Source organism: Xenopus laevis, chromosome 3L (genome assembly GCF_017654675.1).
Source record: "Xenopus laevis strain J_2021 chromosome 3L, Xenopus_laevis_v10.1, whole genome shotgun sequence".
Lineage (NCBI taxonomy): Eukaryota > Metazoa > Chordata > Amphibia > Anura > Pipidae > Xenopus > Xenopus laevis.
The window spans coordinates 155,717,323-155,732,918 of NC_054375.1; the positions used below are offsets into that span (position 1 = coordinate 155,717,323).

Consider the following 15,596-nt stretch of genomic DNA (forward strand, 5'->3'; position numbering starts at 1 on the left):
TAATTAGTTTAAAATATTTTTTAGCAGGCTTAAGGCATGAGGATCCAAATTACGGATTTTATCCAGAAAACGCCAGGTATCGAGCATTCTGGATAACAGGTTCCATAGCTGTAGGACTATTCAAGGCTCAGAAGAATAGTATATTTAAAGTATTTATATATTCCAGTAGCAGAAAGCACTCACAGGACCATATTTTCATAAAAAGCAATATAGTCTTTATTCCTCCAAACACACATCCACAAGGGACCATCTTCAGGATAGTGTTAAAAGTTAAAACACACCTTTTATTCCCTAAATCACCAATCAGTTCAATGTATCCAACTTACACAAATGATGCGGTTCTCGTTAACTCAATCTTTGCCATTCAACATGTGCAAAAATATTAATTCATACTTCATATACATCCATAACAACTTTATAGGGCAGATTTATCAAGGGTCGAATTACATGTTAAGGGCTGGTTTTAGGGTAGGCAAGAACATTATGCCTGGGTCTCTGTATGAAAATAAACATAGGAAAAACCATGTCATGTAGCACTTTGGCTTTTTATGATCTGCAAATCTTAGAAAATCACAAGCAACGTCTCATAGCTGTGCATGGGTGAGGGCAACTACAGCACATAAGGTTTGAGGCCAGCCCAGAGGCTTCAGCTCCGCTGTGTGTGTGTAGGTGCCATCAGCCTGGATGCCCGTGAGACCATTTGTTTACACGCGGTGCATTGGTTTGAAATTACAGATTCATTACCCAATTAATTGGGACAATTATGATAAAAAGCAATGCAGCAGGAGGTGGCCAACAACAAGATGGATGCATTTGACCAAAAAAGATCATGAACATGCCATTGGGAAGCCCAGTGCACATATACACACTCACATATATAAGCTGTATATACCAATACCTATACAGGTTATCCGGAAACCCATTCTTCAGAAAGCTCTGAATTACGGAAAGGTTTTCTCCCATAGTCTCCATTTTATCCAAACGATCCAACTTTTTTAAGAATGATTAAATTTTTCTGTGTAATAATAAAACAGTAGCTTCTACTTGATCCCAACTAAGATAAAATCAATCCTTATTGGAAGTAAAACCAGCCTGTTGGGGTTACTTAATGTTTACTCGATTTGCTAGTAGACTATAGGCCCCCATACACTGGCCGATAAAAGCTAAAGAAAGATCGAGCGTTTAGGGCCCTCCAAAGGCCTTTCCCGATCGATTTCAGGCCAAAAGTCTGGCATATCGGACAGGGTAAAAAAAATCCCATTGGATCGCAGTCTTGTCTGTTCGTTGATGCAGTCCCAAGCGCCCACGAATGGATCAGCCAGATATCGCCAACCTCAATGTGGGCATATCGTGGAGAGATTCACGATGTTGCCAAACGAGCGGTTTTCCCTGTGTATGACCACTTTTAAGGTATGAAGATCCAAATTACAGAAAGATCCATTAACTGGTAAAAACCATGTCCCGAGCATACTGGAAAGCAGGTTCCATACATGTATCCAGTCTGATATACTTTCTTCTTTGGTAACGTCTTCCATCATCTGTCTTAAGTAATTAAAACTGCTGTTTAGAGATTGCTAACGATGGTTAGCTGAAACAATTTCGGCGGATATACAACTCATTCTCATAGTACAGGAATGGGATTCGTTATCCAGAACCCTATATCCAGAAAGGTCTGAATTATAGAATGGCCATCTCCCATAGGATCCATTTTATCTGATGATCCAAATTTTTCAAAATGATTTCCCTTTTCTGAGTAAAAATAAAACAGTAACTTGTACTTGATCCCAACGAAGATATAATTAATCCTTATTGGAGGAAAACCAGCCTATTTGGGTTTATTTAATGTTTACCTGGTTCTCTAGTATACTTATTTAGGAGAAAACAAAGGTGAGATAGTTAGTACAGGTATGGGACCAGTTATGAACAATGCTCGGGACTTAGGTGTTATCTGGATAACAGGGCTTCGCCTAATTTGGATTTTCATACCTTAAGGGTGGTGGCACATGGGGAGATTAGTCGCCAAGCGACAAATCTTCTCGACTGTTGAGTGACTAATCTCCCTGAAATGCCTTCCCAGCAGCAGGAATGTTAATCACCAGACGGCATTCACGTTGCTTTGTTTTTCAAAAGTCGCCCGAAGTTTCCTCGTGAGGCAACTTCAGAAAACCGAAGCCATGCGTATGTCCGTTGATGATTTGCATTCTTGCTGGTGGGAAGGCATTTCAGGGAGATTAGTCGTCCACAGTCGAGAAGATCTCCCAGTGTGCCACCATCCTTAAGATATTAAAGGGGTTGTTCACCTTTTGGACAATAAAGCTAATTTAACAGCACATGTCATAAAAAACCTTTTTGTAATTAATCTTTATTACCTAAAATGTTTGCTTTCAGAGATACATACCATAGAAGTAGATTATCTCTGCAAAAAGTCAGTATTGCTACTTTTTGCCTCATCTTTCTATTAGGGATGCACCGAATCCAGGATTCAGCCTCTTTTAGCAGGATTCGGCCGAATCCTTCTGCCCGGCCAAACCCTAATTTGCATATGCAAATTAAGAGTGGGGAGGGAAATTGCGTGACTTTTTGTAAAGTAAAAAATTGAAATAAAATTGAATTGAAGTAAAAAATGTTTTCCCTTTCCCACCCCTAATTTGCATTTGCAAATTAGGGTTTGGATTCAGTTCGGAATTCGGACGAATTTTATACAAAGGATCCAAAATAGTGGATTTGATGCATCCCTACTTTCTATTCAGTCCCTCTCCTATTCATATTCTAGTCTATTATTCAAATCAATGCATGATTGCTAGGGGAATTTGGACTTTAGCTACCTAATTGCTTAAAGGAGAAGGAAAGTCCAAAACCAATTAAGCTTTATCAGAAAGGTCTATATAAATACACCAGTAACCCCTCAAAGTAATGCTGCTCTGAGTCCTCTGTCAAAAGATACGCCACATTTCTTTCCTTCTATTGTGTACTCATGGGCTTCTGTATCAGACTAACTGTTTTCAGCTTAAACCTCCAGGGCTTGGACTTGAGCATGCTCAGTTTGCTCCTCTGTCCTCCCCTTCCTGCTGTAATCTGAGCCCAGAGCTATGAGTGAGCAGGCAGGAAGTGATGTCACACCAAGCTAATATGGCAGCTGCTATCCTAAACAAACAGAGAGCTTCTAGAGCTGATTACTCGGGTATGGTAAAGCATTCTGCAGAATAAATGTCTTATAGTTTGTACTATTGTGACTAATCTATTGGCAATAAATGGCTTCCTTCTGCAAATGGGAGAGCTGCTGAATAAAAAACGAAATAATTAAAAAAAACACAAATAATAAAAAATCTAAATTGTCTCAGAATATCCCTCTCTACGTCATACTAACAGTTAATTTAAAGGGGAACAATCCCTTTAAGATCCAATTAACAGGGACATCTGTTATGGGGAAACCCCAAGTCCTGAGCATTGTGGATAAGAGGTCCCATACCTGTATTAATGGTCTCAACTTCGCCTTCTCCTCAATTCGCCCTTGTTTGGTCCCTAATTTCTATATATAAAAACTGGGATGGTCATTTGTCAGAATTAAAAAGAAACAACCCCCTAAAGACTTGATTACCTCCTCAGATTCAGCCATTGTCCTCTGCTAAACCCTCCATTGTCTCCTCACATAAACAGCCTCTTGTTTGGCCAAAACACCTCAGTCCTGCAGGTGAGACTGACAGAGAGGCCTATGGCGGCTGCTGTTGGGAAGCAGGAAGAAACAGCTTTATTCTGGCGGCAGTTGGAGCCAGGCACAAGGAGCTGTGAGCAAAGACAATAAAAGACACTGTACAGTTAATTACATGACAGCTGAGGAGCTTGTGGCGGCGGGATTTGCTGGTAACCATGGCAACAAAGCGTTCTTCCTCTTCCTTCCCCAGCTGTGAGTAAAGAAAAGTCCAAGCAGGGCAGCTAGTGGCAGGATAGTGACAGCAGGAGTCCCATTGAGAGAACAATGGCTAAGCCAGAGCAGAGAAGACTCCAGGAACAAAAAGTTGTTGCTGGGAGCAGAGAAGACACAACTCTTCAGCATCCCCACCAAACACTAATGACTATCACTGCTGCCTCATCCTTGTGTGACGTCTGCACCGCCACGCCCCCAAGGCGGCTGCGTGCAACGTCCCGGCGCTTATAGGTTGGGGGCGTGGCGCCGCATTCCCGCGAGATGAGAGTAATTAGAAAGAGTAGTGGAGTTAGTTGTTACCGGCGCTGCGGGACTGGGCGAAGAGAAGGTCGGGACAGTGTTGGGCGGTATGGACTTGTCTAACTATTCTCTAACCACCATTATCTCAGTCAGTCAGTCAGTCAGTCAGTCTGGGCCTCTCATGCACCTTACAGGGGCGCTTCACCTTTTACTTTCACTAAGTTATACCAGGGCTTATTCTAAGCAACTTTACAATTGCTCTTCATTATTTATTTGTTATAGTTTTGTCATTATTTGCCTTTTTCTTCTGACTCTCTCCAGCTTTCAAATGAGGGTCACTGACCCCATCTAAAAAACAAATGCTCTGTAAGGCTACAAATGTATTGTTATTGCTACTTTTTATTCCTCCTCTTTCTATTCAGGCCTCTCCTATTCATATTCCAGTCTCTTATTCAAATCAGTGTTTGGTTGCTAGGGGAATCGGGACCCTAGCAACCAAGTGGGTGGCATTACAAACTGGAGAGCTGCTGAATAAAAAGCTAAATAAAAAAAAACACAATAAAAAATGAAAACCAGTTGCAAATTGTCTCAGAATATCCCTCTCTGCATCAGACTGACAGTTAATTTAAAGGTGAACAACTCCTTTAAGAGTGGAGATCAGTTTGCTCATGTGCTGGTAACAGGCTTATTGGACAACTTAACAGAACACTGGTTGATAAGGCTGAGGGAAGCCTTGGTACTTCTGGCCAGACTTGTGTGGGATTTTTGGGTTGTTATAACCATAGGAGTGTCAGTGTGGGCATAGTGGGTCAGTGTAAGGCTGCAGGAATGTCAGTGTAGGGTTAGGTGGGAGTATAAAGCTGGGGTGGTGTAAGAGGAGTGTTAGTGTGGGGTGAGGGTTGGTGTAAGAGGAGTGTTAGTGTGGGGTTAGAGGTGAGTATAAAGCTGGGGTGGTGTAAGAGGAGTTTTAGTGTGGGGTTTGGGTTGGTGTAAGAGGAGTGTTAGTGTGGGGTGAGGGTTGGTGTAAGAGGAGTGTTAGTGTGGGGTTTGGGTTGGTGTAAGAGGAGTGTTAGTGTGGGGTGAGGGTTGGTGTAAGAGGAGTGTTAGTGTGGGGTTTGGGTTGGTGTAAGAGGAGTGTTAGTGTGGGGTGAGGGTTGGTGTAAGAGGAGTGTTAGTGTGGGGTGAGGGTTGAGTATATAGATGGGTTGGTGTAAGAGGAGTGTTAGTGTGGGGTGAGGGTTGGTGTAAGAGGAGTGTTAGTGTGGGGTTTGGGTTGGTGTAAGAGGAGTGTTAGTGTGGGGTTAGAGGTGAGTATAAAGCTGGGGTGGTGTAAGAGGAGTTTTAGTGTGGGGTTTGGGTTGGTGTAAGAGGAGTGTTAGTGTGGGGTGAGGGTTGGTGTAAGAGGAGTGTTAGTGTGGGGTTTGGGTTGGTGTAAGAGGAGTGTTAGTGTGGGGTTAGAGGTGAGTATAAAGCTGGGGTGGTGTAAGAGGAGTTTTAGTGTGGGGTTTGGGTTGGTGTAAGAGGAGTGTTAGTGTGGGGTGAGGGTTGGTGTAAGAGGAGTGTTAGTGTGGGGTTTGGGTTGGTGTAAGAGGAGTGTTAGTGTGGGGTGAGGGTTGGTGTAAGAGGAGTGTTAGTGTGGGGTTTGGGTTGGTGTAAGAGGAGTGTTAGTGTGGGGTGAGGGTTGGTGTAAGAGGAGTGTTAGTGTGGGGTGAGGGTTGAGTATATAGATGGGTTGGTGTAAGAGGAGTGTTAGTGTGGGGTGAGGGTTGGTGTAAGAGGAGTGTTAGTGTGGGGTTTGGGTTGGTGTAAGAGGAGTGTTAGTGTGGGGTTAGAGGTGAGTATAAAGCTGGGGTGGTGTAAGAGGAGTGTTAGTGTGGGGTTTGGGTTGGTGTAAGAGGAGTGTTAGTGTGGGGTGAGGGTTGGTGTAAGAGGAGTGTTAGTGTGGGGTTTGGGTTGGTGTAAGAGGAGTGTTAGTGTGGGGTTAGAGGTGAGTATAAAGCTGGGGTGGTGTAAGAGGAGTTTTAGTGTGGGGTTTGGGTTGGTGTAAGAGGAGTGTTAGTGTGGGGTGAGGGTTGGTGTAAGAGGAGTGTTAGTGTGGGGTTTGGGTTGGTGTAAGAGGAGTGTTAGTGTGGGGTTAGAGGTGAGTATAAAGCTGGGGTGGTGTAAGAGGAGTTTTAGTGTGGGGTTTGGGCTGGTGTAAGAGGAGTGTTAGTGTGGGGTTTGGGTTGGTGTAAGAGGAGTGTTAGTGTGGGGTGAGGGTTGGTGTAAGAGGAGTGTTAGTGTGGGGTTTGGGTTGGTGTAAGAGGAGTGTTAGTGTGGGGTTAGAGGTGAGTATAAAGCTGGGGTGGTGTAAGAGGAGTTTTAGTGTGGGGTTTGGGTTGGTGTAAGAGGAGTGTTAGTGTGGGGTGAGGGTTGGTGTAAGAGGAGTGTTAGTGTGGGGTTTGGGTTGGTGTAAGAGGAGTGTTAGTGTGGGGTGAGGGTTGGTGTAAGAGGAGTGTTAGTGTGGGGTTTGGGTTGGTGTAAGAGGAGTGTTAGTGTGGGGTTGAGCGTTGAGTATAAAGCTGTGTTGGTGTAAGAGGAGTGTTAGTGTGGGGTGAGGGTTGGTGTAAGAGGAGTGTTAGTGAGGGGTGAGTATAAAGCTGGGGTGGTGTAAGAGGAGTGTTAGTGTGGGGTGAGGGTTGAGTATACAGTGGGGTTTACAAGAAATACAAATAAAGATATTCCTATAAAACTAATTAACTCACCAGATAAAGGAAGAGGCCTAGGTGCACTGTCCTGAGCCTTCAGCAAAAGGAGTTATTCAAACCCGAAAATTGTAGAGCAGGCACTCGAGTAAAGGCAATCTTCCACCAGGCAGTAGCTATAAGTAAAACTGTTAATTATGTCACATATAAAGCCTTACATGTTTTGTGTTACCAACACTTAGTCATAGTCTAGACTAAGTGTTGGTAACACGAAACGCGTAAGGCTTTATATGTGACATAATTAACAATTTTACTTATAGCTACTGCCTGGTGGAAGATTGCCTTCCTCCAATATATGACACAGCACCGTTCAGAATTCCAAATGTAACAAGTCTTTATTTAAGATATGACTTTATGATCTGTAACAAACACAGTATTTCAGGCCTGCTCCCGGCCCTTTATCAAGTTACTGATACATTTAGAATGTTACAATTTATACTCTTTCAAACAGCGCCATCTCTTGGCTGCAATGTATAGTTTCTCCCTACAGTTCCACAGTAAGTCAAAAATGTATCGCTTATCTTTTTAGCTACATTTAGGTTCCTATTTGTGACTCAGTTCCTTAGCCTTGTTAAATCTGTTTTGGTGTGATAATCCACACAGATCAACCCAAAGTCTGAAAAAGGACAGAATGTGATATACAAAAATTAAAAATGACCAAATTAAAATTTCACCTAAAGTTCTGTGGAATCATCTAAAAATGGGGTGTAGGTCATATTCCGGATTTAGGCCATGGGGTAAGAGTCCTGCAGCGGGTCGGGTACCCGTGGGTTACGCGCAAAAACCTGTGGTACCCTGCGGGTTGCAGGTAGAAGTTTTGGGAGCGGGTCGGCGGTTCTCCGGGTTTGCTGGTTGGGTCGCAGGTCTTCTCAATAGTGGGTTTTACTCCTTTTTTTCCTGATAACGGCTACTTCTAATGATGTCACTTCCTGTTTACAATGACATCACTTCCTGTTTTACTCTCTTTTTTCTCATCACACCTACTTCTAATGATGTCCCTTCCGGTTTACAATGGCATCACTTCCTGTTGTACTATTTTTTCTGATCACGGCTACTTCTAATGATGTCACTTCCTGTTTACAATAGCATCACTTCCTGTTTTACCTTTTCTGGCCACGCCTGCTTCTAATGACGTCACTTCCTGTTTACAATGGCATCTCTTCCTGTTTTACCTTTTCTGACCACGCCCACTTCCAATGATGTCACTTCCGGTTTACAATGACAGCACTTCCTGTTTTACTCTTTTTTCCGACCACGCCTACTTCTTATGATGACACTTCCTGTTTACAATGACATCACTTCCTGTTTTATTTTTTTTCTGTTCACGGCTACTTCTAATGATGTCACTTCCTGTTTACAATGACCACTTCCTATTTTACCTTTTCTGACACACATTGTGTGTTCACAATATAAGCTCTGGCAAAGGGTAGCTAGTTTAGTAGGAATAACCCATATATATATATATATCAATATGTGCACCGGCACTCACCACAAGTCCATTGATTCCTGGGTGCTCCTCATTTGAGACGTATTAGGAAGCATCAGGAGCACTCACGGATATAATACAAAGTGAATTTATTAGTTTTACAAACTTCTCCAAAGCAATGCGTTTCAGTTCTCCTTAAACCGCCATCAGGATATATATATAAATATATAAAAGGGCAGCACTCCGCCTTTGGAACATGCCTTGGGTGCACGGTAAGGAAGTATAAAAGCAAAAAGAAGGCCAGCAACACCGAGATAACTTGTAGAATGCACAAAGTTGTATTGTGAAATTACATGCAAGCTTTTTTGATATATATATATATATATATATATAGGCTCTCATGAGTTGCCTAACTAATGAGTTGTGCTTAGGTTTTACTACATTCCAAAGTAAACCTGTATATTTTGATATTTATCTCTAGTGTTTTACACTGCCCAGTTGAAAAGATCATCATCATCATTTATTTATATAGCGCTGTCAAGATACGCAGATAAAGTGTGTGTAACACAAGCATCATGTAGGGCATTATGTTTGGTGTATGTGAGGCTCTGCAGGCAAGATGTGGTGTGTTTGATTTACTTTCTCTGATGACTTTTCTCCTCCTCACATAGGGAATGGGCCTGTCTGGGCAGGAAGACCTCACAACTTCAGAAGATGACTTCACCACATCTCAAAAAATCAAGGTATTGGCTCCCTTCCATACTGTGTCGCTGTGTTATACAATGGCGATTGTGTCTCCTGTACACACACACTTGAATGTCAGGAAGGCTAATAACGTCCAAATTAGTCCCATGAATTTGGCAGGTTTTAGGTGGCGAATAGTTGAATTTGAATGAGTTTGATAAATCTCAAAATTAAAATTCAACTCGAGTTTGGATATTTCACAATTCCAATTTGAGAGTTTTGACCCCTTGGTGTCCGTAGTATGGACACACCAAATCCACTATTTTGTATTCGTCCGAACCCCCAAATCCTTTGTGAAAGATTTGGCCAAGAACCGAATCCAAACCCTCGTTTGAATATGCAAATCAGAGTGGGGGAGGTGAAAAAGAGGCAACTAAAAATGTTCCCTTGTTTTTGACAAAAAAGTCAGATGATTTTAGGATTTGGATTGGCCAGGCACAAGGAATAGGCCGAATCCTGGTCAAATACTGAACCGAATCCTGGGTTTGTTGCATCCCTAGTGTGTAGAGCCTAAATCAGGAAGAGACATGATCACAAATGCAGATTTAGGGCACTTTGTATGTCTTATTTTGTTGTGTTTTGTTGTAGGAGGTAATGGTGCCCCCTGGGGAACATCCGCTCCAGTACAAATACACGTTCTGGTACTCTAGGAGAACCCCATCCAGACCTGCAAGTACCCACAACTATGAGCAGAATATCCGCCAGTTTGGAACAGTCGCATCGGTCAGTTGCGTCTATAGGAGAGGATCATAGAGAGAATTATGTTTGTCTCTAATGTTCCTTTTGTTTCCTGTAGGTGGAGCAGTTCTGGAGAATCTACAGCCATATAATACGTCCGGGGGATCTCACAGGTTACAGCGACTTTCATCTCTTCAAGGATGGCATCAAACCCATGTGGGAGGTGAGTACCCCAAGGCTACCCGCTGGAAGGGGAGCAGTTTTAGTTGTATCTTGGCACTCAATAAAGCTGTGTATTACTTCTATAGTGCTAATTTGGGTGACTATAGTAATGAATCCAATTTCTGTTGATATTCTCGCAACTGTCATTTATTATGGTTTGCAGGACGATGCCAATAAGAATGGCGGAAAGTGGATCATTCGCCTTCGAAAAGGCCTGGCTTCCCGATTCTGGGAGAACATCATCTTGGCCATGGTAGGGGAGCAGTTTATGGTTGGGGAAGAGATCTGCGGAGTGGTCGTATCAATCCGCTCCCAGGTAGGTTTGCAGAGCTCTGAGAACTATTTAAATGTTTCCAGACTTTCTTTATGACCCATTTAGCCACTGAGAACCACCCACCTACAGCTTGGTGTATGCCCCCTGGCATGAAGCATGGGGTAAGTATATTCCACAGCACATTTTAATGCACCCCTCAATGCTACACTAATATTTATATGAACAATAGCTTATATAAACAAGCTGCTGTGTAGCCATGGGGGCAGCCATTCAAGCACAGGATACACAGTAGATAACAGATAAGTACTACTATAGTTTATATAAACAAGCTGCTGTGTAGCCATGGGGTCAGCCATTCAAGCTTGGAAAAAGGAGAAAAGGCACAGGTTACATAGTAGATAACTTGTGAAACACCATTGTATTTTACAAAACTTATCTGTTATGTGATATGTAACCTATGCATTTTCTATTTTTTTCCAGTTTGGGTGGTTGCCCCCATTGCTACACAGCAGCTTGTTTATATAAACTATAGTAGTACTTATCTGTTATCTACTGTGAACCCTGTGCTTGAATGGCTGCCCCCATGGCTACACAGCAGCTTGTTTATATAAACTATAGTAGTACTTATCTGTTATCTACTGTGTATCCTGTGCTTGAATGGCTGCCCCCATGGCTACACAGCAGCTTGTTTATATAAACTATAGTAGTGCTTATCTGTTATCTACTGTGTATCCTGTGCTTGAATGGCTGCCCCATGACTACACAGCAGCTTGTTTATATAAACTATAGTAGTACTTATCTGTTATCTACTGTGTATCCTGTGCTGGAATGGTTGCCCCCATGGCTACACAGCAGCTTGTTTATATAAACTATAGTAGTACTTATCTGTTATCTACTGTGTATCCTGTGCTTGAGTGGCTGCCCCCATGGCTACACAGCAGCTTGTTTATATAAACTATAGTAGTACTTATCTGTTATCTACTGTGTATCATGTGCTTGGATCTATTTATTATAATAGACACATTTTAGTAAGTCATGTGACAGAAATGACATCACTACTCACTGTTTATAACTGATGACATCAGTACTCACCGTTTAAAAGGATATAATTTACAAGATATTCATGGCTTTTGTGTATTATAAGTATATAATGAATATCTTGTAAATGATATCCTTATAAACAGTGGCTAGTGATATCATCAGTTATAAATGGTGAGCAGTGATGTCATTTTTGTCACATGACTCACTAAAACCTGTGTATTGTAATAAATAAAGTACCCCTTGTTGGAAAATATGAGGAGGCCTTGTGCTTTCATATGGACATGGAACTCCTCTGTGACTTATAATATCCTTATATTTTACAATAGGTGGTAGTTTTTTCACTATATAATTTACAGGATATACATGGCTGTTGTGTATTATATATTCATTACTTTAGAACACTTGTTTTTTGGTGTTACTGTACCTGATGTAATTTCAATGTTGATGGAAAAGTCAAGTACACAACATACACAGCATTTTATCACCGCCGAAGCAAAAAATATAAACCACATCCTTTAGTAATTCTAAACCAAAATCAAAGGTAAACTACATAAACCAGACACAACTGGAAAACCTAAAACAACTTGTATATAAATGGAACCTGGCATATAGCTGTAGAATAACTGTTAAAGGGATACTGTCATGGGAAAAAAAACATTTTTCAAAATGAATCAGTTAATAGTGCTGCTCCAGCAGAATTCTGCACTGAAATCCATTTCTCAAAAGAGCAAACTGATTTTTATATATTCAATTTTGAAATCTGACATGGGGCTAGACATATTGTCAATTTCCCAGCTGCCCCAAGTCATGTGACTTGTGCTCTGATAAACTTCAGTCACTCTTTACTGCTGTACTGCAAGTTGTGTGATATCACTCCTCTCCCTTTTCCCCCCCAGCAGCCAAACAAAAGAACAATGGGAAGGTAATCAGATAACAGCTCCCTAACACAAGATAACAGCTGCCTGGTAGATCTAAGAACAACACTCAATAGTAAAATCCAGGTCCCACTGAGACACATTCAGTTACATTGAGTAGGAGAAACAGCAGCCTGCCAGAAAGCATTTCTCTCCTAAAGTGCAGGCACAAGTCACATGACCAGGGGCAGCTGGTAAATTGACAAAATGTCTAGCCCCATGTCAGATTTCAAAATTGAATATAAAAAAATCAGTTTGCTCTTTTGAGAAATGGATTTCAGTGCAGAATTCAGCTGGAGCAGCACTATTAACTGATTCATTTTGAAAAAAAAATTTTCCCATGACAGTATCCCTTTAAATACAATCCAACATGAACTCAAGTAATGTTCTGCCCTATCCTCTTTCATAGAAGCTTTTAAATCTGATTTGATTATTTTCAATGCTTGTATTTATTATAAGTTATAATAAGTTATTAGGAATCTGAGTCGGTACATTTTTGGTAACTCCAACTCCAAATGCCCAAAATTGCTTCTGACTTGACAGCCCTAGTTTTGTCCTTCTATAGGAGGATATCTTATCTATCTGGAACAAGACGGCCAATGACCAGTTCAGCACAGTTAGAATCCGGGACACACTAAGAAGAGTATTGAATTTGCCGCCCAATACCATAATGGAGTACAAAACCCACACTGACAGCCTCAAGTAAGTAACAGGGCAGGGAGGGGTGAATTGTGTAGAGACGGCTTGTAAACTGGGGTGTCACACAGGTTCAACTTAAACACAATGATTGCTACACAACCAAAGGCGTTAAATAAAAATCTGACCGTCAATCTGCCTTCTGGTTGCTACGGTCGTTTCTTACATCCCAGCTTGCCAAGAGACCCTCCTTTAGATTACCCACTGGGATTTCAGGGGGCTTGCAGGATAGGATAACAGATGGGGGGTCAAAATAGCAAATTATAAGGAGGCGACAGTCCTTTAATGTTTTGCGGGTGGGTTGGAAATAGGTTTTTAGTGTGATTGGAGTATTCTTATTGGCATTTCATTCATCATACAGGGCATTATAGAAGCTACGTATAGAGAGGATGAGCAGCCACGTTTATTTTTATTATTATAGTGAATAAATTACCCCTATTGTAAACTATAAGGATATTATAAGTTACAGAGGAGTTCCATGACCATAGAAAAACAAGAGTCCTTTTATATAGGTCATGGAACTCTGAGGTGGCTTTTAATATCTTCATATTTTCCAATATTTATTATAATACACAAGTTTTAGTGAGTCATGTGACAAAAAGGACATCACTACTCACCGATTATAACTGTGACATCACAGCTGTTTACCGTTTATAAGGATATAGTTTAGATATTCATGTGTATGTTATATATACAGTATCTCACTTTGAGAAAGGCTAGCCAAAACGTTAGCAGTTTTTTGCTGAATAAACACCTTTTTTTCACCTTGGATAAGACTTGTGAGTGCATGCCTTTTTTGGGACAGTTATCTTATTGTTTGCATTTTGCACCCAGGCACACTTAACCTTTATACGTGATATATATATATATATATATATATATATATATATATATATATATATATATATATATATATATATATATATATATATATATATAGTCAACTACAAGAGGTCCTCTGCACTCAACCCATTATCAATATATTTAAGACAGAGACATTTTGTGCTACTGCTACTAAAAAATGCCTTACCCTTTAAACAAAACAGGGATTGTTTGTCCATATATTGCAATATATTTAAGCTGAACAACTACGTCAAAGTCATCCCATATCTGGCCAGTCCTACGCTTAATTTTCATTGGATTCATTAAGAATTCTATTGCTTCATTATACATTTTACAAAGGGACAACGTTTTACCTGCAATTACAGGGCATTATGGAAGCTATATATAGAGAGAGCAGCCATGTTTATTTTTTATTATAGTGAATAAATTACCCTTAATAGAAGGATATAATAAGTTACCGAGTTCCATGACCATATAAAAACACGAGTGTTTTTATACAGATCATGGAACTCAGAGGTTACTTCTAATATTCTTATATTTTCCAACAACTTTATTTATTTATTATAATACACATGTTTTAGTGAGTCGTGACAGAAATGACATCACTAGTCACCGTTTATAACTGATGACATCACTAGTCACCGTTTATAAGGATATAATTTACAGGATATCCATGGCTTTTGTGTATTTTATATATATCTCTATCTATATCTATCTATCATCTATCTATCTATATCTATCTATCTATCTATCTCTCTCTCTCTCTCTCTCTCTCTCTCTCTCTCTCTCTCTCTCTCTCTCTCTCTCTCTCTCTCTCTATGTATATATTTAAAATTAGTGGTGAGCACAACTTTCCCTTGTTTATTGTGTGTATATATATATATATATATATATATATATATATATATATATATATATATATATATATATATATATATACATACATACATACATTCATACATACACACCTGTTTCTGTCATTTCAGTGCACTGATTATCATTTCTTTTTCCAGGGATAACTCCAGTTTCCGCAATACAAAGATCACTGTGTAGCACTCAGGATCTTTCGCATCACCAAATGTGAACTGCTGTGCGACCGGTTTGTTGTTTTTGTTACTTACGTCCGTCCGTCCGGAAGCAATGGCAGCCCCTTCCCCTGTATTGTCTCTATCAGATATCTTGTAGAAACACAATAAATTATACATATTTTTTCATGTGTTCTTTTGCTTTTTTATTTTAGCTCGTGTCCCACAGACTTGCATTGTCCTAAATATTTTTCAGCTTAAACATTTACATAGTAACATAGTAAGTTAGGTTGAAAGAAAGACACTCGTTCATCAAGTTCAACCTTAAGTCTATATATAACCTGCCTAACTGCCAGTTGATCCAGAGGAAGGTGAAAAACCCCCATTTGAAGCCTCTCTAATTTGCCTCAGAGGGGGAAAATTCCTTCCAGACTCCAAAATGGCAATGGGACCAGTCCCTGGATCAACTTGTACTATGAGTTATCTCCCATATCCCTGTATTCCCTCACTTGCTAAACACCATCCAACCCCTTCTTATACCTATCTAATGTATCAGCCTGTACCACTGATTCACTTCCCAGCTCTCCCTGTAACACCCCTTTCCCTCCTCTAATCTCATTGGCTCCCTCCTGTCTGCTGGGAGGAGCTACTGGTGAATAAAGCATCCGACCCTTCCTTGTACCTATCTAATGTATCAGCCTGTACCCCTGATTCATTTCCCAGCTCTCCCTGTAACACCCCTTTCCCTCCTCTAATCTCATTGGCACCCTCCTGTCTGCTGGGAGGAGCTACTGGTGAATAAAGCATCCGACCCTTCCTTGTAC

At 40.7% G+C, this 15,596-nt stretch overlaps 1 protein-coding gene and 1 long non-coding RNA gene across 3 annotated transcripts; one reads left to right on the plus strand and one right to left on the minus strand.

The window, feature by feature from the left end:
• Nucleotides 1-263: 263 nt before the first annotated feature.
• Nucleotides 264-4,098, minus strand: LOC121401664. Its single transcript, XR_005966421.1, has 2 exons — nt 3,599-4,098; nt 264-1,542 (listed from the first exon to the last, which is right to left on the minus strand). It is a non-coding gene; the product is annotated as an uncharacterized LOC121401664 (long non-coding RNA).
• Nucleotides 4,099-4,165: 67 nt separating this feature from the next.
• Nucleotides 4,166-14,961, plus strand: LOC108711777 (eukaryotic translation initiation factor 4E type 2). 2 transcript variants are annotated; one of them, XM_041587383.1, is made up of 7 exons: nt 4,166-4,272; nt 9,007-9,078; nt 9,668-9,802; nt 9,876-9,980; nt 10,143-10,295; nt 12,774-12,910; nt 14,761-14,961. In XM_041587383.1, the coding sequence occupies exons 2-7, from the start codon at nt 9,010-9,012 to the stop codon at nt 14,798-14,800; spliced, it is 639 nt and encodes a 212-aa protein (XP_041443317.1). In that variant the 5' UTR covers nt 4,166-4,272; nt 9,007-9,009; the 3' UTR covers nt 14,801-14,961. The 2 variants fall into 2 exon arrangements, with proteins under 2 accessions (XP_041443317.1, XP_041443318.1); XM_041587384.1 differs by having other exon boundaries at nt 4,210-4,253.
• Nucleotides 14,962-15,596: the final 635 nt, after the last annotated feature.